Source organism: Coffea arabica, chromosome 9c (genome assembly GCF_036785885.1).
Source record: "Coffea arabica cultivar ET-39 chromosome 9c, Coffea Arabica ET-39 HiFi, whole genome shotgun sequence".
Lineage (NCBI taxonomy): Eukaryota > Viridiplantae > Streptophyta > Magnoliopsida > Gentianales > Rubiaceae > Coffea > Coffea arabica.
This window is the reverse complement of record NC_092326.1, coordinates 39900002-39926649: the sequence shown is the minus strand read 5'-3', so window position 1 is coordinate 39926649 and position 26648 is coordinate 39900002. Positions and strand designations below refer to the sequence as shown.

Here is a 26648-nt window from a genome sequence, read left to right as displayed (position 1 = left end):
CGGTGGGTTTATACATTACTTTACATATCTGCTCGGTTAAAAAGAGAGTTGGAATTTCAAAGACGCCTAAAATTCGATTAGAAAAATCGTCCCAATTTGGACATTTTTTTTTTTTTTTTCTCATTGCATCTTCCTCAACCTTCCTGTGTGAAATGGCGCTATCATTTTCGTTTGGAGGACTTCCTGTTCCTCCTCTTATCGATAGAACCACCACTGCTTGCTCATCCAATAACTCATCCTCATCCCACGCTTTTGATGCTGCGTATATCAAACGCGCCGCGGAGCTAGCCGATAAGTCCGCCGGCTTCACCGCTCCCCATCCCAACTTGGGCTGCGTCGTTGCCACCACCGCCAATGGCTCTGGAAAAGGAGGACGACCAGGAGTCGTGGTTGGGGAAGGTTATCTTTACGCTGAGGGTACCTCTCCGGCTGAGCTCCAGGCCGTCGAGTCCGCCGGTGAACTGTCCAGAGGCGCCACAGCTTATCTCAATATGGAGCCCGGCGATTGCTACAGTGATCGCACCGCCGTCTCTGCTCTGGTCAACGTATGCGCTCTCTCTCTCTCTCTCTCCTGTTTATATATACTTTTTACCGGTTAGAAATTGATGATGTATGTGTCCGTCAGTATCTGCTCGACATTGGCTTTCTAAGTGAGCTTAATTAAATTGTGCGTATAGTTAGTTTTGTAATTGGAGTCTTGTATTCTCAAATTTTCTATTGGAGTGAAGATTTTTCTAATGCGAGTAATGTGTGTGGATTAGGCAGGAATTAGTAGAGTTGTAATTGGAATTAGGCATCCTCTGCCACATCTTCGGGGGAATGCTATTCGAGCCTTGAGAAGTGAAGGACTGAAGGTTGATGTTCTTGGGGAAGATATACAAAGTAAAACTATTGAGGTACCGTTGCACTATATGATTACTGCTTTAAAAACATGCAACGAATGAGAATTTTTCAGCATACATGATTTATTATGGCATGGTTAAGAATTAATATGAGCTTGGCAATTTGAGGATGTTAGTATGACCATTTACCAATGATAGTGGTACTATTGACATGTATATGCTTTCTTAGCTAAACAGAGGAAATATTATGGTTGTCTTTCTCTATATGCATTCTAAGTTTAGTTGCCAACCCTCCCCTCTTCCAGAAAAAGGTCCTTCCTAATACACAATGCAGTACAATTACGTTGCATCTGGTGTTATTGACACTGTACATGGTGTGCTGCAGGAGGCTTTGAAATCCTGTCTCCTAGTTAATGCTCCTTTGCTTTTTAGAGCTGCTAATCGAGTTCCATTCTCTGTTCTCAAGTATGCAATGACCCTTGATGGTGAGAAAATGCAATTGTTAGCAGATTGTTTGGTGCTTTGCCTGAATTTCCTTTGGTACTTGTGATTGAACGTCCATATGCGGTCCTTACAAATTTAATTGGCCTGTGTATGAGGACAGGAAAAATTGCTGCAAGTAGCGGGGATGCATCGTGGATAAGCAGCAAAAAGTCAAGAACTCTAGTTTTTCAATTGCGGGGCAGGAGTGATGCTGTAATTGTTGGAGGAAACACTGTACGCAGAGATAGTACGAACCTTTGTTAGCCATTTCTTTCCCTGTTGGAGATGATTAGTATCCTAATGCTATCATAATTCAATTTGGTAACTCAGATCCACGTCTAACTGCAAGACATGGAGGTGGCCATTTGCCTAGACGAATTGTAATGTCAAGAACTCTTAATCTTCCTGAGGTAGCAAATCTTTGGGATGTTGCTGAGGTACCCACTATAGTTGCAACACAAAGAGGTGCACAAAAGAGTTTCCAAAAATATCTTGCTTCCAAAGATGTTGAAGTGGTGGAGTTTGACATTTTAAACCCAAAAGATGTTATGGAGTACTTCTATGACCGTGGTTATCTCTCAATCCTTTGGGAATGTGGAGGCACATTGGCTGCATCTGCCATTACATCTGGTGTCATACACAAAGTATGCCCAATTTTCTGTTGTTAATACCATTAGAGTAGATTGATACACCTAGTGCCACATGCTCCATAATTCACTTAAGATGAAAATATTTCATTAAAGGATGTGAATATCTTCAATAGCCTATGTCATCCATCTTTTGCTTCCTGGTTGGTACAGGATGATGTAAAACAAACTTTAACTAACAGACATTTTGAAAAGTTGTCCATTGATGGTCACTAAATTTTGCCATGTAAATGCAGGTACATGCATTTGTTGCTCCAAAAATCATTGGAGGAAGGAATGCCCCTTCTCCTGTCGGCGAACTGGGGATGGTTGAGATGTCACAGGCTATGGAGCTGATTGATGTTAGCTATGAGCAGGTTAAAATATTTTTTTTTGTAGTTGTGATTGCTGTGTCCATATTATATTTTGCTGTACAAACTTTTCATTGCATTGGTTATGGTATCCTTCTGATCTAGTGGATATTATGACCTGTAATTTTTCTGACTTTTATCGGTTTTAGTGAAAAATGGGCATAGGCAGTTACATGAGTAGATTGCGACACTTTTAGGTGAACTTCTTGTTTTGCAATATTGCTGATAATGTCCCGTGAACTTGTGCTATTTTGTTTTCATATCACCAGGAAATGCATGAAAAGTTATAATAAGGAAAGAAATGTGAAGAAGAGAAAAAGTTAACTCTACGCTAACTAAATTAACTTCTTCTCCTCATTGTCAGATTGAAAGAATTTGGATTCTTCTTTTCCATTTTAAGCGAATACGTTATGTATCAAAGCTTGAATATAATGGTCATATGCTTTTCAACTGCACAGAATTTAGAAAGAATAGACATACCTTAATTTTAAGTCCTCAATTTTGTCTGAACATGAAAACATTCGAAAAAAGAATGGTACTTTCGATTTAAGGAGTGCAACTGTTCCCTGAAACAAATAAATGGTGTTTTTATCTTCATTTGCAAGTGGTAGTTCAACTAAAATAGTCCGTACGAGATCCTATTAAGGGACTAAAACTGCAATTCTCCGTTGGAATTGACTCTAAAGGTGGGTAGGATCAGGAAAAATGCACTCATGGACTAGAAAAAGCAAATGCTGTAATTTGTTGTTAGGTCTTCATAAATGATCCTTGAAGATTTTATCTTAATAGCCCAAGATAAGCTGCATTTTTTCTTTATGAGCTAATAAAGAGAACAATTTACCTGAAAAGAACTTGAGCTAGAGAAAAGAATTCATCTGATGTGCTACCTGTCATATCAAAATATGATGAAATGCAAAAAGCATTTGATGCTAGAACTTGTGTACATCCTTTCTGTGCTAAGGGATTTGTATGGGCTACACCTGAATGTTGTAAGAGCTTTTAGCAGGAAAGCATGTTGGAACTTGTAATGTAAAAGGAGAAAAAATGTAAATTTGGAATAGAGTGCAGATGTGCTCTGCTAGGATGTCATGTGGAAAGTGGAAAAGTTAGAGAACATGGAGAGTAAAATGGAATTTTAGCATCAGTTGAGCATCATTTATCTTTATGCATATTCTTCCTAAATTTTTTATGGAGATAGTATATACTGTATGAATAGGGGAAAGAATTGGGTGCAATCATTTGCTGTCTGTGCCTTTGAATAAGATTTGTGACTCCACCCCTAACCCCTAACATTCTAAGAAAGATGAAGATAATACTTATTTAGGGAGATTGCTTCTTGCCTGACTGACTTTTTGTCTCTCCTGAAACCAATACAAGTTTTGGTATTTTTGACTATACTGGGGAGGCCCATGTCAGGATTATGAGAGAAAGGATGGTATAACCACTGGCCCAATTCTTGCTCTCAGCTTATAAGCTGATTAGTTTGCTTTAATTGCATTACATTTTACAATGTTTAAGAATGCAAATGAATTCCTGAAAACTTATTGTTTGATAACTAGTTTCATGAATAATGGAAAATTTCTTTTGGTAATTTCTTAATATGAGTTTATATGATGAGTCAGGCCTTTATGGATGAATTGGCTGGATAATTGGATTACCTCGATAATCTAAAATGAACATTTGTATTGGTTGGAGAAAAGTCTGCTGGTGATAATGTCTGTCAACCATTGTTGGTAACAATTATGAATTAAAATGCCTTTCCTATTCATACGATACTGTTTTGCTATTGTTTGCTTGTTCTGTTATTGGTTGAAGAATTTCCTATGCTTGCTTTCCCATGACATTTTCAGTATGCTTAGTTCTGTAGGTATGATTTCATATGTTGCTAATGCTTTTATCGAAAGAAGAGCAAAGAATTAGACTAATATGAAGAGCTGCAAAAAGCAGAAATGGTGTAGTACTCATTTGTTTGCTTGTTTTGCCTTGATGTTGTCTGCTTCACTTTTCTTTTCTTGTTTTATATCTTCACCAACTTTTGGTGCACATGTTGCAGATTGGGCCTGACATGCTTATAAGTGGATTTCTTCAGCCAGTCCCTGACCTGTCCCCTACTATTCCATCAATTGAAGAAACCTCTGCAGTTGATCCTAGTGTCTCTCCTTATGAATCAAGTATCATATTCTTCTACAAAACATGGGATCCTTATGGTGCCTTTTCAAATTTCTCTCCCCATGCAATTCGAATTCCTGATGAAAATGGGGATTACTTCACCTGGCCAAGTTTAGAGCACTATTACCAGGTTGCATGCTTGCTTCATTTATTTATTAATGCATAAATGGACTTGAGAGGGAGAAACAAAAAAGAAAAAAAAACAGAGGAGAAGATGCATTGGCTGCCACGTTAAATTCATACAAAACATCCTCCCCTTGACCTGTCTTATGAGTGTGGTTTTCTGACCCTCTATATGTAGGCACAAAAATTTATTGGAGTGACCAATCCTATAGCTCAGACCTGTTTGGATGAAATAAAATCAGCTAGAAGTCCTGAAGAAGCAGCTCGGATAGGGAGGAAAATACAGAGACAACACCCTCATCTGGTAAGAATTTCTAAACTTAGGAAGCTCATAGCCTGTTGGTACAGTGGCAATAGCAGCCAAATTCCTTGCCCACTTCTTTGCAGCCATCCTTTAAGAAATAATTGCACTCTCCATGAAATTATAGCAGTTCTACTGGCATTTGCTTGTACTTCAATTATCTAGGCTTAGTCAAGTGTTTTACAAAACATGCAATTCAACTCGCATTTTCTAACACCACATGTTGGTTTTTTTTTTTCCCCAAGTCATTGAACCTGGTGCAGGGACTGCTCTAGGGGTCACTGGTCCAACCATGAGGTTTTGGACAGTGTGTTACATGGTACCAAAGTCATCTAAAAATAACTAAATGTGGCAACACTATTTGTTTCTGCAGTGTCTAGATTTTAAAATCGCGCATATCACTTGGAAAAATAATTTAATGAGACAAATGACTGAAACCGACATTTTTAGCCCTCAGGGATTAAAGTTGATACCATTAGATGTTTATGTAGCCGATGACCTTATTCTGTTAAAGTAGCATCCAAGTTGTATCTATATTTACAAACAGCCCCTGAACATGCTAAACACGGCACTTTTCTCAAATATTGGGGTCTGAAAATGCCATTAGTAAAGACTTTTTGGGAAGGTACTGGACATGTTAGAAAGCTGGTTGTGCCTTTGCGCCTACTTCCTTTGTGATCTCTTAGCTTCACCTTCATTTTATTAAGAGTTTAGTTACGTACATTCTGTCATTATCTTTATTTCATTATGAGTTTTTGGCTGTGCGATATTCTTTTCCCTTTTCTCTGTTTCAGGTGAGAGATGATTGGGAATCTGTCAAGATTAATATCATGTACAAAGGCTTAAAGTGCAAGTTCTCCATATACCCACATCTAAATTCCATGCTGCTCTCAACAGCAGGTTCTGTTCTTGTAGAAGCTTCACCCCATGACCTGTTCTGGGGTGGAGGTCGAGATGGAGAAGGCCTGAATTATCTTGGAAGGCTGCTGATGCAGCTGAGATCTGAGTTTTTGGGTGACTTCTCAGCATCACACGATCAGTCTACTACTCACCAGGAAAGAAAAGATGAACTGAATAGATTATAGTTATATATATTATAGAATTCACATGTAATCTCGAGTTGTGCAAATAGTCAAAAAATATTTTGTTCTTTTTTAATCTTTTAGGATCTGGTGCTATACAAGTTAAATTGGGTGCCATGTAGTTATTACCTAGTATTAACTTTCTCATATTTGATGCCTAGTTTCTGTTTTGAAATTATTCCTTATGCCTATCCTATAGGAGCATTATTATTAGAGTGAAGTGCCTCTCTTCGTGGAGAGTTGACAGAACGACGGGCAGAGATTATTTTTCCAGGGTAGAGATTTGGGTACCTTAAATGCTACACCTATGCATGCTGTTTGTTGGAATAAATTGATCCACGGGGGGCAGAATCTTGCCGTGCTCCTGTTCTTTGAGCAGGAATTTTGCCGGTTTGAGATTATGTGTTGGAGACACGGTCAGATAGGTTGGCCAGATAGGTTGCCAAGGGGCTGCGCCTGCGCCGCCTCCTACTTTTTCTTTCTTTTACTTTTCATCTTTCTTTTACTTTTCATCCTATGGTCTTTCAGCGACATTATTATGCTACGTCAACAAAACAGACACTGAAGTCAGTTCAGGTTTTGCAAGTGACATGACTTATAGTTACGACAAAAACTTGAGTAGACTGGACTATGAGCCCTAACAATAGACCGAGGGCAAATTTCTGTAAATGTTACAAAAATAAGAAATCATGACTAATTTGGTGTTAGGGATAAATTTGGTGTTAAATTTAACGAATTCTGTTAATTTATAATTTAGTTTAAAATATGAGGTGTCGTTTCATATGTTTTAAAATCACGATGATCTTTTTTGTGTATTAGATATATTATAGGGATTTTTTTGTTTTTAATCCATAATTTTATTTAATATGTTTCTGTTTAGGATTGGCAAAACGTTAGACTAATATAATTAAAAAATAAAAGTAAATATTACAAGTACTATACTTACGCACAAAAAGTAAATACTAAAAGTAAAAGTAAATAGTAATCGTAAACGTAAATAGTAACTACAACAATAGTGATAGTAAATATTAATAGTAGAAAAAAGTAACGATAATAATAGTAAAAGTAAATAATAATAATAATAAAATTAGTACTAGTAATAGTGAATACAAATATTAAATAGGAATCATTAAATTGTTACATAGTAATAGCATAAGTTGCCGTTAATTTTATATTTATTGACAAATTTGTGCTTGTTTAGTTATTCTATTAGTTACTACTACTGCATATTATTTCATTCGTGATTGTTTTATTATGGATGTGATTAATTTTAGTATAGTTAGTGTAAATTCATGTTGGGAATCATGTAAGTGCTTGAATCTAAAATAAATAACTTTCATAAAATTAGGCAACAAAATATCCACGGACCTCGCATTGATAATTCAATTTTATTGAAGAGGCAAAATAATAGAGACTGAAGGATCATATGAAAACGATCCCTCGAGGCGCAAACAAGTTATTTTAGTAAAAAATCGAATATGTTACTACGAGTTGGTTGATAAAGTATACATTTACGTGGATTTAGATTGGACTGTGTTTAATTTGAATCTGTGGTTTAGAAACTCAGTAGGTTTAAGTACTTTTGCTGGACTACGCTTGGGGTGTAAAAGAAGACATGGATTATGGATATGTTGTACCACACGAAAATGATATATATGTAAAGGTGGAGCCATAGTTCCAGTATTACCACGGCAATATCATTGTTGGACAAACCAATTTGTCCATCCAAGGTGGTCTCCGAGTGGAGTCAGACCATATGCTCCCAACCACCTCATACCGTAGTACTATGCTAGTACAATCTGAATCTGTATCCATGATGGATGATGAGTCCAATCGTAGGGAGTGGCATGTAAGTCGAAAGCATGGGTAAGGTAGAAGTAATTGGAGAGTTAACAGTAGTTCTGGTAATGATATATGTTTAGCGCAAATTTTCCTGACTTTATAATCTCTATCGAATATATCGGAAAGCAAGGGAGCTGATATGGATCCTAACACCGAACCTAAATCTGATGGCGATGATTCCAACGATACCAATGATGAACAGGATGGAGCTGTTTAATCTTGATGTTGAGGCGAGTTCGAGTTCATCAAGTAAGTTTCATATGGTCCAACATTTGCAGGATAGCGAGGAAATTGAAGTTACAATGGAATTGGAATTTGATCCTACTCACATCGTTGGAGTTGAGAAATTCAATGTGTGGGATGAGTATACAAAGGTGTTAAGATTGGGCATGGTGCTTGAAACAAAGAAACATGTGCAGTAATTTGTTGAACTGTGATTAATCAAGTATAGCAGGGAGGTTGTGACTGTTAATCGGTTAATTAATTAAACATGGTTTGAGTTGGATTGTTTCAGGATTTGGTTTATAAAAGAACGCTTGACAAGTTTAGAAGGGGTGGGATAGGGTGTGAGGTAGAGTGTGATACAGAGGATCCGTTGTGGAATTACACGAACTTCCTCTAAGGTTAAGGTTTTGATAACAAAATTAGTTCAATTAAAAAAAGTAACATTAAAAAAGTACTTTAAGGAGAGAAATGAAACTTTTATTTCACAAATACCCCTCTTATGCATGTATATAAGTTCTATTAGCAAAAGAATAAAAATAATTAAAAATTAGAAACAATTAATACACATATTTTGCCACTTAAAAAGTTCACATTGAATAAAGTAAACAACACAAATAAGCAACAAAACTATACTAATGATCACAAGATTCAACAAAACAGACTAGTCATCTTTTTTAACAGGATATTTGTTATAATTCTTATAATTTTAAACAAAAAAATTTTCGTACTTTACCTTTTTTTTTCCCCTCATTTCTCCTTTACTAACATGATGTTTGTTTTTAGACTCTTAATATGACAAATAAATGATGTCAACATCTCCCACCATAAAATATACAATTGAAGATGTGAAATTGCAAACGACTATGAAAGGTCCTTGAAACTAAATTATGATTTTCGTGGACATGATCAACTCCCTTGACCAACCAATAAATCACAAATAAACAATGGATAGAAAAACTCTTTCACTATACTTTTTTATCGTAAAATTGACCAATGTAGACATAGATTTTTTTTTTTCTTTTTTGGAAAGCAACTGAAAACTCCGATTATAAACGTGAACCTCGCGAAAGTAGAGGGTCCCTTCTTTGATTATCAAGTGACCCTTTTCGTAGTGGGAAAATAACAAGCAAAAAAAAAAATTTTTGTTTTTTCTTTTTGGTGAAAGACGAAAATGGTCTTTGATATTTGACAAGATCATGGAATCTCTTTATTCAATTTTCCTTTTGTCAACAATGATGAAGAAGTGAGGTCAGTATAGTAGTAGAAACTTTCAATTAACGTTAAAGTTTCTTTCAAAGTTGTGCTTTTCTCATGGAATGATGTGATTATATTTCAAATCTTCTCGAGCGTTATCATTACAGTTGGATTCCTATCATTTTAAACGTGTTGAATTTTTCTAGCCATTTGTTTTATATATATTAGTAGAACTTTAATTGTAGTATCTTGAGAAAGCTTTATCCTAATCCTATTTTTCGTTTTTATGCACTGGCAAATCAATCAATCATAAATTAATGTATGTACGCAAACGAGTGCCCATTGAGCAGCTGTTAAAAAAATAGCAACCCGTTTATGGCACATTTTCTTAAGAGATGGCATAAGGAGTATTAATAGATGAGATAAATAGAGTTGGTATAAATAGAGTTAGTGACTATAGTTGAAATTTCATAATTTAGAAGTTCTAAATTCAAATTCTACTTTTTCCTTCCCACTTCTTAAATCCCACCCCTCCCTCACGTTATGTGTAGCAACAAAGAAATACAAACTAAAATCAATTGACTCTAGGGTGTAGTTTGAATCAAGGTTGTTGTCATGGAATTTTAGAAGAAAAATTGTTGTTGGAAAAAGTAGTGAACACCAAGATGGACTGATTCCAGAAATTTGATCAGCTGCTGAAGGATTTCATAATCTTTCTTTGTCCCGGCAACTACAGAAAAAACTTTTGAAATGTCTCTAACTTTCCGCTTATATAACAGGAAGAAAAAGACAGGAAAGTTAGGAACTCCATTGGCCATTTTTTTGTTGGAGGAGACGGCTCTATGATTTTGACTGATGGCAGAACTATTTATTTATTTATTCATTCATGGTAGTAAGAGGAGTCCCAATCAAAGACTGATGGCGGATTTATTAATTAATAATAATAATTAGCCTTCAGACAATAGAGAGGGGGAAAAAAAAAAAAGAGAAGAAGTTCTGGACGTATGCATGAATGAATCACAGCCTGAGTGACTTATTTATTTATAGGGCTAATTATAAAACCATATATCAATGTCTCAGATCTTTCCAGAAAAAAATTGCATCCCTTCTGGCTGTATGTTGCTTTCTTCTAGTCATTCTTTGTTTTTGCATGCTGGATTTTCAACCATTTGCAAATGAGTTTAGATCCTCCTAATCTATTGAACTAAGAATTTAAGACTACTGTTATCTTTTGTCTGGGTTCAGTTGAATCTAAATCTTTCAACAACTTAGGAGTAAATTAAATATGGATTAATTTCCTCAGAACTTCAGCTCAACATCTACCTACCTGTATTGTATCATTTCATCTAGAAATGATTTGGAGGACTCCCAGTCCCCACCACACTTCCTACATTAATCCTGCACTTTTATAAAAAAAAAAAAAAATTTTTTTTTGGTGTCAGAGCCCGGCACCCATAGATATATACAGAACCCCTGTCAGATCCGCAAGTGTCTGAATTTTTTTTTTTACACCTATATTCTAATCAATTAGCCCAGTCCCCACCACACTTCGTACATTAATCCTGCACTTTGGGTAAATTCTTCAGCTGTGTCGTGTCGGCCTTGTGGTTACCAGAAAAAAAAAAAAAAAAGGCGAATAATTTCCAAATGTAACGCTTTCAAAACTGACAGGCTAATAGCTCTCTACAACTTTCGATATCAGACTTTTTCACTTGCATGTATACTTGTTGAATTTCAAGCAAAATTAAATCTTTGTTTGGATTGCGATTTTCCACAGAAAAATTTTACGTTTTCTGTAAACACGTCTTTCATTTACCTTACATATATCAAATCACTATAGTATAATTTTCTATAAAAATTCCTAAAAATTGCAGTCCAAACAGGAAAAGTTCCGTACCAGAAAACCAAAGAAAAGAGAGAGATAGTTAAAAAAAAAAAAAAAAAAAACTTTTCACATACATGATCAGAAAAACAAACTGCAGCATGATGAATCAGAAGAAAAGTTAGAAAGATCCATCACGCGATCCCATCATAATAAATGCCAAATTAGTTACTTAATGCACTGAAATATCTTTCAGATATTTTTTTGTTTATGATCTTCATAAATAAATGAAAAATATCAGCATCCAATAAAATATACATAACAGATAATTTTGAAGCTAGAGGTGAAAGATACAATACAACGACCATGAAAGGCTCTTGCAACACATGATTTTGGTGGACACAATCAACTCGCTTGACCAGCCAATAAACATCATAAATAAACAATGGCTAGAGAAACTGTTTAAATTTTTAATGCAAATTGACCAAAGCAGAAGTGATAATGAATGAATGAAACCCTCATTCATGAGAGCGACCGAAAACTCCAACGATAGACATGAACCTCGTGAAAGTAGATGGTCTTGTTTTGATGTTCAAGTAACCGTATTGCTATTGGTAGTGAGAAAATAAGTGATAAAAAGAAAAGGATAAAGTAAAAGTAAAAAAATTTTCCCCTCCTATACTGACAAGGTCATCGTATTTATTCATTTATTTTGTTTTTAGCAATGATGAGGAATTGACACCACCATGATGCAATAATTATTCACACATTAGCCTTCATTAGGGACGAGAATTATACGGGTTTTTGAAGCAATAAATCCTCACTTTTTTCTCTCCCTATAAGATGAAACGGACTAATTTTTTTAGTGGTAGAACAGCACCATGTTTTACTAGTTATGTACCTTTTTTTCTTTACAGGACTGACTAAAACTATGGTCCCGTTTAGACTGCTATTTTTTGAAGTTTTTATAGAAAAATATATTATTGCCATTTGATGTATATAAGATTAAAATATAATTAGAAACTATGTTCACAGAAAATGTAAATTTTTTTTTTTTTTTTAGAAAACTACAATCCAATCAAATAACCCTTGCTTGTACGACAGTTTTTCCCATGAGAGGGACAGGGTGTGAGAGGATAATAAATAAAAATGTTAAAATTTTCATAGGAAATGATCTTTAACTTAGTAGAAATGCAGAAACTTGTAGTACGTGGCCTCTAAAAATTAATGTAACTTTATTCATAGTTGTTGTTAGAAGAAAATTGTTGGTAGATAAAATTAAACTTAATTTCCATAAGGAGCCTTAATGCTTATAGGCTTCACATCTAAGGGGCTGTTTGGTTAAAAGGTTTGGAAATCACAAAATGGAATAAACCCCTTATTTGTTGCTTAGGTTAAGTCTATTGGAATACAATTTTTGGAATCATTTCTAAAAAATCAGACTTATCCCATTCCCGATTAAATTGGGAGGTTTTGGACAAAACCCTCAACTTATTCCCTCAGACAACATTTATGACGGACCTATCCTCTCTTTTTCTCCATCATACGCCGCACCTTCTGTTCTTCTTCTTCATCAGATTTTCTATCTCTTCTTCTTCATCATATAGTCTTCATCTCTTATCCAAAATTTCTTGAAAAAAAAAATCTAAAATAGATCTAAATAGGAAAGGAGTGGGCAAATATCTTCAGCGATAAAGAGACACTCGATCATAACAACTCTTGTTCTTCTCGAATTTGGCCTACATCTTTTGGCCGATTGTGGAAAACCCTCAACCAACTAAGAAATGGACAATTTGCTGGGTCGAGCCAAAACTTCTGATTTTACATTTTACCAAATTTTCTTGACTACAAAGTACCTTTAGAAAAGAAAACGCAATCCCTTTCATTTATAAACTACAGATAGTTTGAATTTACAGGTTGCCTGGGGTTAAATCATGTATGTATTGTTGAGGTCTCTGAGATTTTGACTGATGAGCCGTTCATGTTTTGGAAGAGGGAGTACTCCACGGGCCAACGAAATTGGTTAAATAACGCATTAAATACAAAACTTACCAGTTTCCCATAAAGAGCTGGTATGTTATGGGCAATTTCTTTTCTTTTTTTTTTTAACTTTCACATATTTAATTTATGTTAAATACAAAACATACTAGTTTTCCTTTGGGCACTATTTAATCAATTTTTTCCGTAAAGAGTTGGTACAAAACATACTTCAAAACCTGCCAATTTCCCATAAAGAGCTGGTATGTTATGCATTATTTAACCAATTTTTCATATTTAAACAAATTTATGAAAATTAAAATAACGTATTTAAAAGTTGCGTTTTTATTTGGAAGAACGCATTCCTTCGATGCGTTTTCCACCCTTTGAGAAGAGACTCAAAAATCGCCACCCTTTGAGAAATTAGTTTAAAAACTCTCTCTTTTTGGGAATTTACTCTTTGTTAATACGGCCACTATATTTATTTTCTGGTATTAATTTTTGTTATGGTTTATGATTTTCTTATATTTTATCAAAAAAGTTAATAACTATTGTAGTTACAATTATGGAGATGTTAATTTGTCATATGTGTAATTCTTTTGTTTTATAAGAATTGTTATATCAGGGGTAAATTTGAAATGTAATTGCATTTAATTCCGAAACACTCATCAAACCAAGCATCAGGAATTTGAATGATGCTAATTCCAATGTGTGAACCAAGCTAGATACTAGAATGAAAAGTTTAATTCCAAAACTAGAGTCTATGATTCCATTTCCATTTCCGATTCCAATCTGTGAAATAAGCACCCCCTAAGCCTTTAATTTCAAAGTTGAAAAAGTTAATGTGCATACATAATGTATAGCAAAATTTTTTTTTGGTTCAATGATGAAAATTGTAGTTCATCTAGCTTGTAAATAAAGATTTGTAACCAAAAAACATAATGATATAGATTTGGAATAATAAGACACATAAGGGTTTGTTTTTATCTTAATAACTTCATGAATTAAAAATCTCATAATTATACGAAAAATGTGAAGTTTGAAATTTATTCAATGCATTGAATTTTATCACAATATGCCAAAAAAAAAAAGTGCCCACAATCTTCAACTCTATGTCCCCAAAAGATTTTATTTCTTTAATTACCGAAACTTCCTATAAAATCCGAAACATGCTTAGGTACCATGGTCAATATGTTTACATGTAACTGAGACAAGACTACCCATTTTTCATACTTTATACGCAAATCAAATGTGTGGTAGGACAAAAGCAACATCACCACGAGATGGACTGATTCCAGAAATTTGAGCTGCTATTGGATTTTATGATCTTTCTTTGTCCCAGTAATTATAGACAGATTTCTTACGTGGAAACTTTTGCTTATGAGTTTTTATCCTTCTATTACCATAGCAGTAATAAAAAGATGATAAGGAACTCCAAAGCATTTTTGGTCGGTAGGGATGACTACGATTTTGACTGACGGCGGATTTATTCAATGATTAGCATTCAGAAAACAAAAGAGGGACGTTCTAAGACGTATGGTTGGCTACATTAGTATTCTTGATGAAAATTACATTGATTGAACATTTGCATCAGATTTTTGCTTTTGGTACATTTGCATAAGATTATTCTGTTGAACCCCAATTGAATTATTTTCGTTTTATTGACAGGTAAACATAATCAAAACGCTTCATCCATAATCGACAGGTCATGAATTCGAGTCATTAAAAGGGTAGATGAAAAATCACTATTGATCATCATTAATAAATTAATAAATGAAAGTTACTAAACAACGAAGTTGGCTGAAGGGGTAGTTTTGAAATGAATCTTAATGAAAGATGTATACGTTGAAACATTAGACTTAAGTTAATTTTGCCAAAAAAAAAAAAAAAATCTCCTCATTAATTAGATAGCAAGAAAGATGTGCAGACGATGAAGATGATGTTATTAGTGCCAATTTTGCAGAGTTTGATGTAAAAAAAAAGTGCTAAAATCAAAGCATAGAAAAGGTAAAATTGTTTCACTTGTTTGGTTCTAAAACTTTTGCAAAATTCATCATCATTCTAGGTACAAGGGGTTGCCCTGTTGTCTTAAACCGTACCTATTCAAGCACTTTTCGTCCCAAATTTGTTTCAGGTACTTCAATTTATTTGTAGTTCATCAGCCTCCTCCTCCATAAATTTCCATATATAGTGTGTATTGATTCTGCTTCATGTTACATAAAATGTAACAAACTAAAATAGCATACAAAAAACAATTCATCAGGTATAAAGGATTATCTAATCTTTCTTATACCGTCAGTGTAAAGATAACTTTTCCTTTTCTACATATGAATACATAACACATATGTCATGTATCTACGCATCATGCTAGCTATCGTAAAAAATTGTTACACTGACGGCCAAGAAAAATTGTTAAAATGTATACACATCGGATTGACGTTGGGCAATCTGGAATACCCTTTTAAGAGGGAACAAGGAAATCTGGAACCACATGGAATTGGAAGAATGCATATAGATAGATCTAGGTTGCAGGCGGCAGCTATGTTATTGGTACTTGTAAAACTATATACTATTAGCTTTAGGCATGCATGCATGGGTGGATCGGATGTTTGGCCTTATCAACTATCAACTACGCATCTCTCTCTCTCTCTCTATACGACTATACGCAGTAGCTAAGCTAAGCTCGACAGCTTGGCAAGCATGCCCACTTCTGATATACACTAAACAACGTAGAGTAATAGAATTCTCGTACAGTTGGGGTATACTTCATCACTTATCAACTAGTAGGTAGTATATATGTTGAACGTTTTAATGCGTTGATATCATTTCATTTGATGTGATACTGTAAAGCGACTGTTCTTAGATCCATTGCATTGCCTTTGCTGCTGATCCATGAATTGAAGTTTTTTTTCCTATGAACGATTATCCTTCCACAACTCAATTATTGATGCCTCTGCATCTGGGATTGCTCTTCCTGAGCTTGTAATTACACTAGGCCATGTTTTACACCTCATTTCTGTACTCTTTTTTTTTTTTCTCACATTTTCCATAGAATAATATATGACCCAAATGTCATAGCCCATGTTTCATAACTGTCTGGTGTTTAATCTGTCAAATGTCAGGAGACTCAGGACCCATTTTACGTTTAAAATGGGTCTCGATCGTTAATCAATCACCAGCATTAGACAACACATGTGTGGAAATCAGATTCCTTTAGGCCTTAAATGCATGGAATGGAAATCAAGAGTGCTTAGCATGTTGATCTCGTTGCAGATGGTAGTTCTTTGTTGAAATTAATGCTACTGTCAAGCAGTAGGCAACATCATAAGTGCAGATACATTGAAGGCAACTCTTGACTAATCACTCATCAAATGCCGTCCAAATCCATCCCGCCTCTACAATTAGCTCATGAAATCTTTAGTCAAGTCCTAAAACACACACTTATCAAACTTATGATTAAGGATTTGTCTAACGAAGACGTAACAAATAAGTACAGGTCAGAAAAGATCTCAAATGTTAATATTGCTCGTTTATAGATAAGGGCCAAGAAACATCAAAAGTTACCTATAGAATGAACAACCTAGATCTATCTATATGCGTTATAGACAAAAGTTACCTCATCAAATGCATTATTAGCTCTGCATACTTTAGAGTATAAAAGGTGTGCAGTAATGCACCCTTTTGGTCTTGAGGTGGGATCTTCTTCGTCCAGTTCCTGTCGATTCAGTTGAACTCTCTTCTAATATAAGTTGAAGTAGGAGTAGGCGTAGAAATTGATGATTGGAAAAAAAGGAAAGCATTTTTAGCATTTAATAGGACCCTTAATCAAGGGTTAATTAACATGCATAGTTATATAGAAAATCAATTTTAGAAGGTTTTGTCTAGCAAGACAGAATAAATACAGGTCAAAAAGGGTCTCAACTATATTATTGCTCGGTAAAATTTAGGGCGATCAGACGTCAAATTTTGCCCACAGAATTTCCACTCAATCGGAAGTATGCACTGAAGGCAAGTCTTGACTTAACAAATGCAGTCCAAGTCCATCCCACCTTTGTCACCTCATAGGAGTATAGGACCCCTAATTGTAAGAAAACGAAAGAAAACGAAATTTATAGTGCACCAGAAGTAATACTTTTGAAAAAGAAAGAAAACGAAGAATAGCAAAAGAGAGGAGAAATATTCCCATTTTCGTCCCAAGTCTTGACATGATTCATCCAATTGCTTTCCTAGATCTGTGCTAATGGAAAATGAAGTAATGGGGATTTTCCTTCTACATTATCTTTAGTAAAATACTATTAACAGCTGGAATCTTTTCTTTCTCAAGTAAAAACCTTGGGAGCTCCTTAAACTATCATTGTTGTTCACTTTTGACCCTTGATCGATTTTTTGTCTCTAGCTGGTTCTTGAACAATTAAAAGTACATAGTTTAAGGACTTTTGACTATTTTAAACATAAGTTTAGCCGGAATTGAAGGGCATTTTTGTCCAACTATAATCAAAAGCATCAGGAACTTAATAAAAAGCATCGAGAGTAAAAGTCCTCAAAAGATTAAACCCTTCATTTTTCTTAAACTCTTCATCAAATTTCTCTACAAAATTCCTAAATTCATTGATTTTATACTTGACTGGCCAAAGTTTCATCAAAATTTTCATGTCCCTCTCAAGTATGAAATCAAATGCTTTTGATTAATGTTAGACTTAAAAATGCTTTTTGGTTCCGACTGAACTTATATCTAAAATGATCAGCAGTCCTTAAACTATGCACTTTTAGTTATTCATATCTAAAATGATCAGCAGTCCTTAAACTATGCACTTTTAGTTATTCAGGAGCCAGTCGAAAATAAAAAATAGATCAGACGTAAAAAGTGAAAAACGATGATAGTTTAGGGTACCCAAGTTTTTTTTTTCTCTTTCTTTAATGGATCTTCACATTGTTTGTTCTCTTTAAATCTCCATGTAAGATTAAAAGTCAACCTTAGGATATTTCTTTCGTTGTCATACAAATCAGATCATGTGGCAAATTCACGTTGATTCAGTCAAATAATAGATGCTTCTATGGTTTTAAAATAGCCGATTAAAAATCTTCAATATGAGAAAAACATCTGACTTCCAATTGGTGTAGTTTTTGTTTAAATAATTCCAAGCACTTGTGTACTTCATAATCACGTTGAAAAAGAAGTCTTTTCTGGCCTAAACATATGTTTAAGGCAAAAAGAAGAGGAAGCAAATAAATTTAGGCTGTTTGGATAGGAAATTATTTGAAATATTAATTAAAATAATTATTGTAGTATTTTTTACGATTTGATGATGTATTGTGAGATAAAAAGGTATATTAAGAAATGCGTTTATGATACAAGTAAATAGGATTTTGATAAATAATTCTTATCCAACCATTAACATCATTCAATCCTTCATCCAATACTTCCAGTTTGTTAACCTGTCAATTAGGCAAATTATCGAACCAGTTCATAGAAATTTTAGACGAATTCACTCATCTATTGAAGTTCAACCAATGGGTTGAAAATGATTACATGATAGCAATTAGGAAGAATCATTTGAAGCCCCTTTGCAATTTGATAAAAAGCTCTATCTTAAGCTACCCTTAAAAACATATATATATATATATATATATATATATATATAGGGTGAGATAATTGTATAGTATTTGTCTTCTCTTAGCCTAAGAATCTCTCCCGATTTTAAAACTTTATAGCAGTATTTTTTTTTTACGAAATATCCTTTATACCCTTTTCATTTTATTAAGCACTATAGAGTTGTAAGGATTACTCAATGAGGAATGGATAATGGATTCATCCATTTGGGCAAGGGAATAAGACAACTAATTTTTGGTTTTCCTTTTCTTGCGGGGCTGGGAGGAAGTCTCATATACCAAGAATACCGGAGACTGAGATATGGATAACATAAAAAAGGATACACCTAATAATCATAAAGCTTTAAAATACGGATTAATCCCATAATAAATACATTCATGAGTGAAAATAATAAAGAAGAATAATGGATGAAAAGGGAAATTGAAAAGTGAAAAAGAGAGCAAACACAAGGAATATATTCTTTTTGTGGTTAAAATAAAAAGAATAGTTGAGTCAAGTGAAAATGGTTAACCAAATTGAAAAGCAAACCAATATACTACTATTAAGCAAACAAAGCAAAGCATCTAAACTCCAATAAGAGAAAGAATATAATAGCGTCTGTTTGCCAAACAAGTTTTTGATTTAACAATTTTAGTTACAGTAGTAATCTCGAAAAACTTGTTAAAATTTTTAAATTATATATTTCAAATTATTTAAAAATTTACACACTTAAAAAATTTTCCTATAACTTCTGTCGTAAAATATAATAAAGTTTTAAACAAACGTTCCAAAAACTCGTTTGCCAATCCCAGTCGTACTATCAAGAAAACAAAGCAAAGCGTCTAAACTCCAACAAGAGGAAGAAAACAATTATTCCCAATTGGTCATATTCATAGCGCATAGGCAATAGCTACTAGCCAACAACACAACACAAAAACATCACACTTCTTTTATCCTTTTCCCCTCATCATCATCATCATCATCATCAAAAATAAAAAAATATACAAAAATACACATATACACATTTGTAAATATACACTACTAGTCCTAGGCAAATCAATTACCCAAAATCCAATTTTCAATTAGCCCAACATGCCTATAATTTCAGAGAAGATGGTGCTGGCTTTTTTCCATGCATATAGTGTGTGACTGTGTGTAAATACGTAGGAGTAGTGGCGTTGTATTTCGCTACAAATTATCAACTGTTCAGCCTAGCTCTTTGCATTCTGATCCTTTGCAGTTTTACGATCATCTCCTAATCTGCCATTTTTATGTCTTTATTGTAAAGTTTTGACCTTTATATTCTTGCCTTCTCTCTTCTGTTTCTCTAACTCTATATATACATGGATATCTGTCCTCCCTCCCTAGTCCCTATTGGATATCAGATCTTTTGAAAGTGATCCCAACCCAGAAAGAAGAAAGGAATAGCCTCCATCCCGAAGGCCAGAGGCCCCTCTTTTCTTCTTCGCTATTTTGTCCCTCCCTCCACAAAAAAGTCTCATCGGCCGTTTTTTATTGCGATCCTAATTACTATTTCTTTCATTCTCTCTCCTCCTTCCCTCTTTTCTCTACGGTTCGTTGCTATTCTTTCTCTCCATTCATATTGAAACTTCCATCCAAATTCCCACCTTCCCCAACACACACCCCCCCTCCCCAAAAAAATTTTTGTTTTTGGTTCTCTCCCACCGTTTATTTTGCTCATGGTTGGTTTTGTATAGGTTATACACTATTATATATACCTCCTAGTTTTCTATATTTTTTTTAACCAATTAAGCTCTGGTTTTGCTGAGCTGTACTTGGATAATTAATTTTTGTCTGCCAAGTGTAATCAGTAATTGTTGCTCGGAGAATTTTTCTGGGCTGTCTTCATTTGTATGTATTTGATGAATGTATCGATAAGGTTTTGCACTTGATCTGAAAAGGGAAGGCTGATTTTCTACTGATTTTGGCTGATTCATTCGTGGATAACGGGTACTGGATTTGCTTGTATTTGAGTATTTTTCTGCACTGGTAATCATTTCTGCTGCTTTTGGGGGTTATCAATAAGGGAGGGAAAAGAGTAAAATATTGAAAAAAAAATGAAGAAAGTGCAGAATTTGTTTATATAGATCTGCTGGTGTTTGAAAGTTAGTGCAAATCCTTTCTAGCTTTATCCTCAGAAAGAGCTTTCTTTTATTATTTAATGCTTGTTGAGAGGAGGGGAAGAAAAAGTTAGTGGATATTCTTGTTCCTCAAATTGCTGGTATAATTCTGTTAACCCTTTAAATTAAAAGGGATATTATAAAAGGTGGATTCCTTTTTTCGAGTTGGAAGCAGCTGCTTTTGTTGCTGGATTAAGATTCTGAGTTTTTACTTATTGGGGTAATAGTGGATTGCATTCTTATTGGACTATTGATGATTGTGCTGAATAACAAGGTGAATTGTGTTTGTGTGGACTAAACATCTGGTGAAACTGGGAAGTGGTTGCTGGATTGGACTAGATTTAGGGGGGTTTCTTGAAAGAGTTGGGACGGATCCCATTACGGAAAGTAGGGAAGGTTGTGACTGTCTCGCTGGTCTGGAGTGCCTGCTGAGTATAATCAGGGCCCTCAGGATGGGGTCCTGCTTATCCACCGAAAGCAGGAGCCCTCTTCCCAGTTCTCCAACCTCATCGGTGGGTAGGAAGAGGAAGGGCAGCTTGAAACGGAGACCAGTGTCCCGGAATTCTTCTTTTGATTACAAAAGAGAAGAAATGTTGCATAGAATTCCGGGACGATTGTTCTTGAATGGGTCAAGTGAGGTAGCATCACTCTTTACTCAGCAAGGCAAGAAAGGAACCAATCAAGATGCTATGATTGTTTGGGAGGTATGCTTCATATTCACACTCTCATCATACTCTTTTGGGTGGTCACAAAAAAATTGGATGCTAGATTGTTGAGCATCAGTTTGGTGATCCTTCATGATCATCAAATCATTAATGCTATCTGTGTATCGGTATAGGACTACCACAAAGTTGATTCTAGTTCTTATTTGGATCAATTAACTCTGTATTGTTCTTTTATTTTAGTCAGTCAATGTAATTGTTCTTGATTAAGTTTAACTTAATTCTGCTGTTACCCTGCCAAGAATTTGTGGTTACTAGATTGTAGTAGTCTATTGTTGTTTAGGTGATGGCTTATGTTGTCCACAGCCAAGTGTCCCTTTTGCAGAAGATTAATCAGTAATAGTTTCAAGCTTGATCAGTTCTTGGATGATGTGGGCATGTGATCCATAGTTTCTGTAGATTGAATGAGATTGCAATTTGAAATTTCTCTGTTTAGATACCTTGCTTTTGCTTTGTTGGTGTTCACTATTACATGGCATTGTGTCTTATCTCAATTATTTTGTAACGTGTTTCCATATTTTTCTTCTGGGGTTGGCCAAATCTTGAGTTTCATCACAAAATCATGTTTTAGAGTGGCCAAATTTGGTGCATTGTGAACAGTTGTCTTTTCTCAGCCATCGGTTGAGCAATAAGAATGTTGGTTTTCCTTAATATTTAGCTATAGCTGATGGTTCTTCCCCAGTGATGCTTGTTCTAGCTAAATTTGAGCATATTATGTTCTTAAACTTCATAGATTCTTGTCATGCATGCTAACTTCTTTTTGTTCTTTTCAGGAACTTCATCTTGATTGCATCTTACTTGATTCTTCTACGTCATAAATCTACTAGCATGTACTTTTGTTTTGGTGCACTTTCCTTTTTGATTGGTAGGTACTTAATTATAGTAGGTCGTCCAGAATAAGCTTAAAACATATAGCTTGATATGTTATCTATTTGGGTTGCTGAAGAGGTAGTTATGTGCTTTGCATAGATTCATAGATGCGATGGTACATATAGTGGTAGATTGTGAACTGTTTGATACTTGAAATAACCATTTTTTTCCCTTTTGTTTTAAGTACTCAAAACTGTTTTTCATCACTTGTTTTCTTGTTCTCATTTTCTGAATGACCAAAACAATAGGCACTACTTTTTCATTTTTTGAATACTTTGTTAACAATTGATTTTGTTCATGTTCTCTTATATGATAATTAAGTGTTTTTTCTGACAGTTGTTTAGATACCGTTCATCTTTTCTTGGCCTCTAAAGAGTTCAAGTTGCTAATATTTCTGTCTAAAATTGGATTATAGAATTTTGGTTCAAGAACAGACACAGTATTTTGTGGTGTTTTTGATGGCCACGGACCCTATGGTCATATGGTTGCCAAACGTGTGAGAGATTGTCTTCCCTTGAAACTGAGTGCACATTGGGAAGTCAATATTAAGAATGATGATGTTCTTCGAGAGATCAGCCAGAATAGGACAGTTAGCATGAACTCTGAAGATACGTCCTATTCTTCTGTATCTGTTGATGAAGAAGCAAGAGTATCTATTGGTGTTGAAGATGCAGAAAAGCACCCAGAGGTCTTTCAGACATTGAAGGAGTCATTCATGAAGGCTTTCAAGGTCATGGATAGGGAACTTAAAATGCATACGAATATTGATTGCTTCTGCAGTGGAACAACTGCAGTTACCTTAGTGAAACAGGTACTCTGTTCTATAGGTGCACTGTTGCTAGAAGATTTCACAAGTTCATCCTTGTCACAATTGCTCCTTGTTTCCTTTAGGGTGACGATCTGGTAATTGGAAATGTTGGGGATTCTCGAGCCATACTGGCTTCTAGAGATGGAAATGATTCTCTCATTGCAGTGCAGTTGACTGTCGATCTTAAACCCAGTCTTCCAGGTCTGACTTTCAAACATTCTCCCTTACCCTTTATTCTGTTGTATTAGTTCTTTTGTTCTAGCATTAATACTGAGTCATTATAATTCACAGTATTCTTAATTTGATAGTTTGGTTGATCCCTTCAATAATATAGTTTCTGAACAAGTTCACCAGAGTTCAGCATTCCCTTGTTGTATACTGTTTGTCATTCTTTTCTCCTTCAGCTCCCCCAGTAACTATAAGGAGGATTGAAAAACCTTGTAGTCTCGAGAATTAGGATCTTCGTGTTTTCTAGGACATCTTTTTTTTAGTTCTCCACATATCCTGCAACATTCTTCATCAGCAGAATTGGGGCACAAGGGTAGCAATAACTTTGACAATTGATTTTTGTGTTATCTTGTATGTTGGCCTTCAGGGTCATGCTTGCAAAATTGAATATGTTGTTGCAGGGAGATGAGTTTTTGTATGTACTTGCAGACGTACTGGTCATGTATGCATAATAATTTCTCATAGTTGTATGTCAGGATGGAAAAATCAAAGTAGTTGTCAAACTGCCAAGTCATATATTCATAGATGCGGCATGTTTGTGCATGTGCATGAGAATAGAATACAAGGACGAGTAAGAAATTGGATGAACCCTTTATTAAAGCTTATGCACCCAAACACAAGGCATTAGTTTAGTCTACAAACAACTACGTTTGGAATTTATGATGCTAATATCCAAATGTGAAATATGAAAACCTTATAATCGTAAAAGACCAATACAGGAAAATTATATTTGTGTGCATTAATCTTGAGGATACTGGTTTACTTGAACTTGTAGAAGGAATCTTTTAGTTTAGCTAGATGTCTGTTAGCTATATTTGCAATTGAGAAAGTATTTTATTTTGAAAACCAGGGCTGATATTCCCCCCCCCCCCCCCCCCCCCCCCCCCCACTCTCTCCAGATAACTGAATCCTTTGTGTAGACTTTTACTAATGGAAATGAATGATCATTTGTGTGGAAAGATATAGGTGGTCATACGAAATGTTTTCTGTGTAAGACGATTTTATATCCTGATATTTTGATGAGAATCTCTCTAGATAGATCTAAGTGTTCCTTTTTGTTTACATCTTAAAAGCCCTTGCCTTTGACCTAACAGCTGAAGCTGAGAGGATCCGCAAATGTAAAGGACGTGTTTTTGCCCTTCAGGATGAACCTGACGTTGCAAGAGTTTGGTTGCCTAATAATGATTCTCCTGGTCTAGCCATGGCTCGTGCTTTTGGAGACTTCTGTCTCAAGGATTTTGGTCTAATCTCCGTGCCTGAAATCTCATACAGACGTCTGACGGAAAAGGATGAGTTCATTGTCGTGGCATCTGATGGGGTATGTAATCAGATATTGATTTTTAAAATCAATTCATTGCTTCCTTTTTGTGATCACCTGCTCATTCCTCCATCTTATAAATTTGAACCATCTTTGTTTGAACTATCTTAGATTTGGGATGTTCTGTCAAACAAAGAAGTAGTCGATATAGTGGCTTCATCCCCTGCACGTTCATCTGCTGCCCGTAGGTTGGTCGAGTCAGCAGTTCGAGCTTGGAGGTCCAAATACCCAACTTCAAAAGTTGATGACTGTGCTGTGGTTTGCCTCTTCCTTGATTCAGATATAAACAATTTCTCTACTGCTTGCGCTGCAAAATCAAAAGAGCAGAGTGAAGTAAGCACCAAGAAAGAAGATCTCGATACCCCAACTGGATTGATGCGTTCTGGCACGGTTAGAGCAGCGGACAACAGTCTTGTTCAAGAACAAAGCAAGGAAGAAGCTGCTGAAGAAAGCAAAGAGGAAGCCTCAGAATATGAGGAAGTGGGAAAAGAGTGGTCTGCCCTTGAAGGAGTGTCCCGTGTGAATACATTGTTGACCCTGCCAAGGTTTGTGCCTAGCAAGGAAGATGAGAAAGCTGCAGGAGAGACGAAGAAGCGGAAATGAGAAAAGGGTAAAAAGCCTATAGTCTGAATTGATTTATTTATTTTTTTTTTCCATTTTACAGTACTTGTCTCATTTTGATCTCTCTGTTTAGTTTCATTTATGGTTTCTTTTCTCTTTGTAGAGAAAAGAAGGGAAAAAAAAAAAATAGGGCCATTCATATTTGTTCTCTACCGGAGAGGTGGACCCGGCTATATTAGGGAGCTCGGGAGTCATCCTTTCTCTCTCTCTCTCTCTCTCTCTCTCTCTCTTGTGTGGGAAGGATTGGAATTTTGTAGAATCCAACTCTCCCTGTTCCTTAAAAGTTTGTGTGATGTTTTTTACACTACTGTCATGTTGGGAATAATTGTGGTAATGGAAGCTTTAATTCAATTCAAGTTGCAGATTTTTGTTTACTTGTCATCTCTCTCCCTCTCCCTCTCCCTCTCGTGGTTACGATTACTTGCATTCATTGTCATAAAGGGAGGGATTGAAGTCCCTCTCGTCGTGCTATAGTGATATGTGGGAAAGAGATGTGGAAGAGAAGAGAGAAGGGACCTTTGCTATCTATTCTAAGATATGCCCAGTTTTGGCCAGAAACCAATGGGGACGTCTGATCATTTGTCGCCATCCCTTGATCATTTGTCGCCAGAAACCAATGCTCTTTTTAAAAATTGAATGAAGGGTTAAAATTAAATAAATGGAGGTTGGTCTTTTTTCATTTCCCTTTTAAGACCATGACAAATAATTTGGGATAACACAAAATAGAAATCAAGACTAGTAAAATGGGATGGTGGGAGTACTTCTTTTAAAGTTTCCTGGTTTTAGAATTCTAGGTAATTACCCCTTTTTTTTTCTCATTAGTGCTTCTTAATTACTCTTATCCGTCAAAATGATTAGTAGAAATAGAAAAGAAAAAAAAATGTAGAGGTATTTTCTGCATGGATTTTCGTAAGTTTGATCTGCAGCCAAAATTTTATTAGGACAGTAGTATTAATTTACTCTAAACATTTTCACTTGAAGCACCTTGATGAACAGGATCTTATACTTCTTTTACCATTAATAATGCAATTAGTGGAAAATCACATATTTTTTTGTCGAAAAATCGTATACTAAGCGACATACGAGTTTGAGCGACAGAAACAGACTAAAAGATGACTCACTTCCTTGATATTATGAATTTCCGTGCTTCTGTCTATGTTTAAAAATGTCGTGATTTTCAATCGCTTTTTATAGGTGGACTCTTTTGGTTTAGTAATCAATGCTATAGTTACCAAAATATTTAAGAAGTCAGAAATGCATTGCAGAAGGAAGAAAACAAAGAATAGTCACAGC

The 26648-nt window shown here is 35.1% G+C and overlaps 2 protein-coding genes across 3 annotated transcripts; both read left to right on the top strand.

Moving 5' to 3' along the window:
* On the top strand, positions 1 to 6175 carry LOC113708768 (riboflavin biosynthesis protein PYRR, chloroplastic). Its single transcript, XM_027231364.2, has 9 exons — positions 1 to 545; positions 762 to 896; positions 1228 to 1327; positions 1447 to 1572; positions 1656 to 1969; positions 2209 to 2328; positions 4376 to 4621; positions 4793 to 4918; positions 5710 to 6175. The coding sequence occupies exons 1-9, from the start codon at positions 153 to 155 to the stop codon at positions 5998 to 6000; spliced, it is 1851 nt and encodes a 616-aa protein (XP_027087165.2). The 5' UTR covers positions 1 to 152; the 3' UTR covers positions 6001 to 6175.
* A 13523-nt stretch (positions 6176 to 19698) lies between these two features.
* Positions 19699 to 25729, top strand: LOC113708770 (probable protein phosphatase 2C 33). Of its 2 annotated transcripts, XM_027231367.2 has the most exons (6): positions 19699 to 21492; positions 22796 to 23191; positions 23272 to 23389; positions 24511 to 24734; positions 24846 to 25344; positions 25459 to 25729. In XM_027231367.2, the coding sequence occupies exons 1-5, from the start codon at positions 21241 to 21243 to the stop codon at positions 25335 to 25337; spliced, it is 1482 nt and encodes a 493-aa protein (XP_027087168.2). In that variant the 5' UTR covers positions 19699 to 21240; the 3' UTR covers positions 25338 to 25344; positions 25459 to 25729. The 2 variants fall into 2 exon arrangements, with proteins under 2 accessions (XP_027087168.2, XP_027087167.2); XM_027231366.2 differs by having other exon boundaries at positions 24846 to 25729.
* Positions 25730 to 26648: the final 919 nt, after the last annotated feature.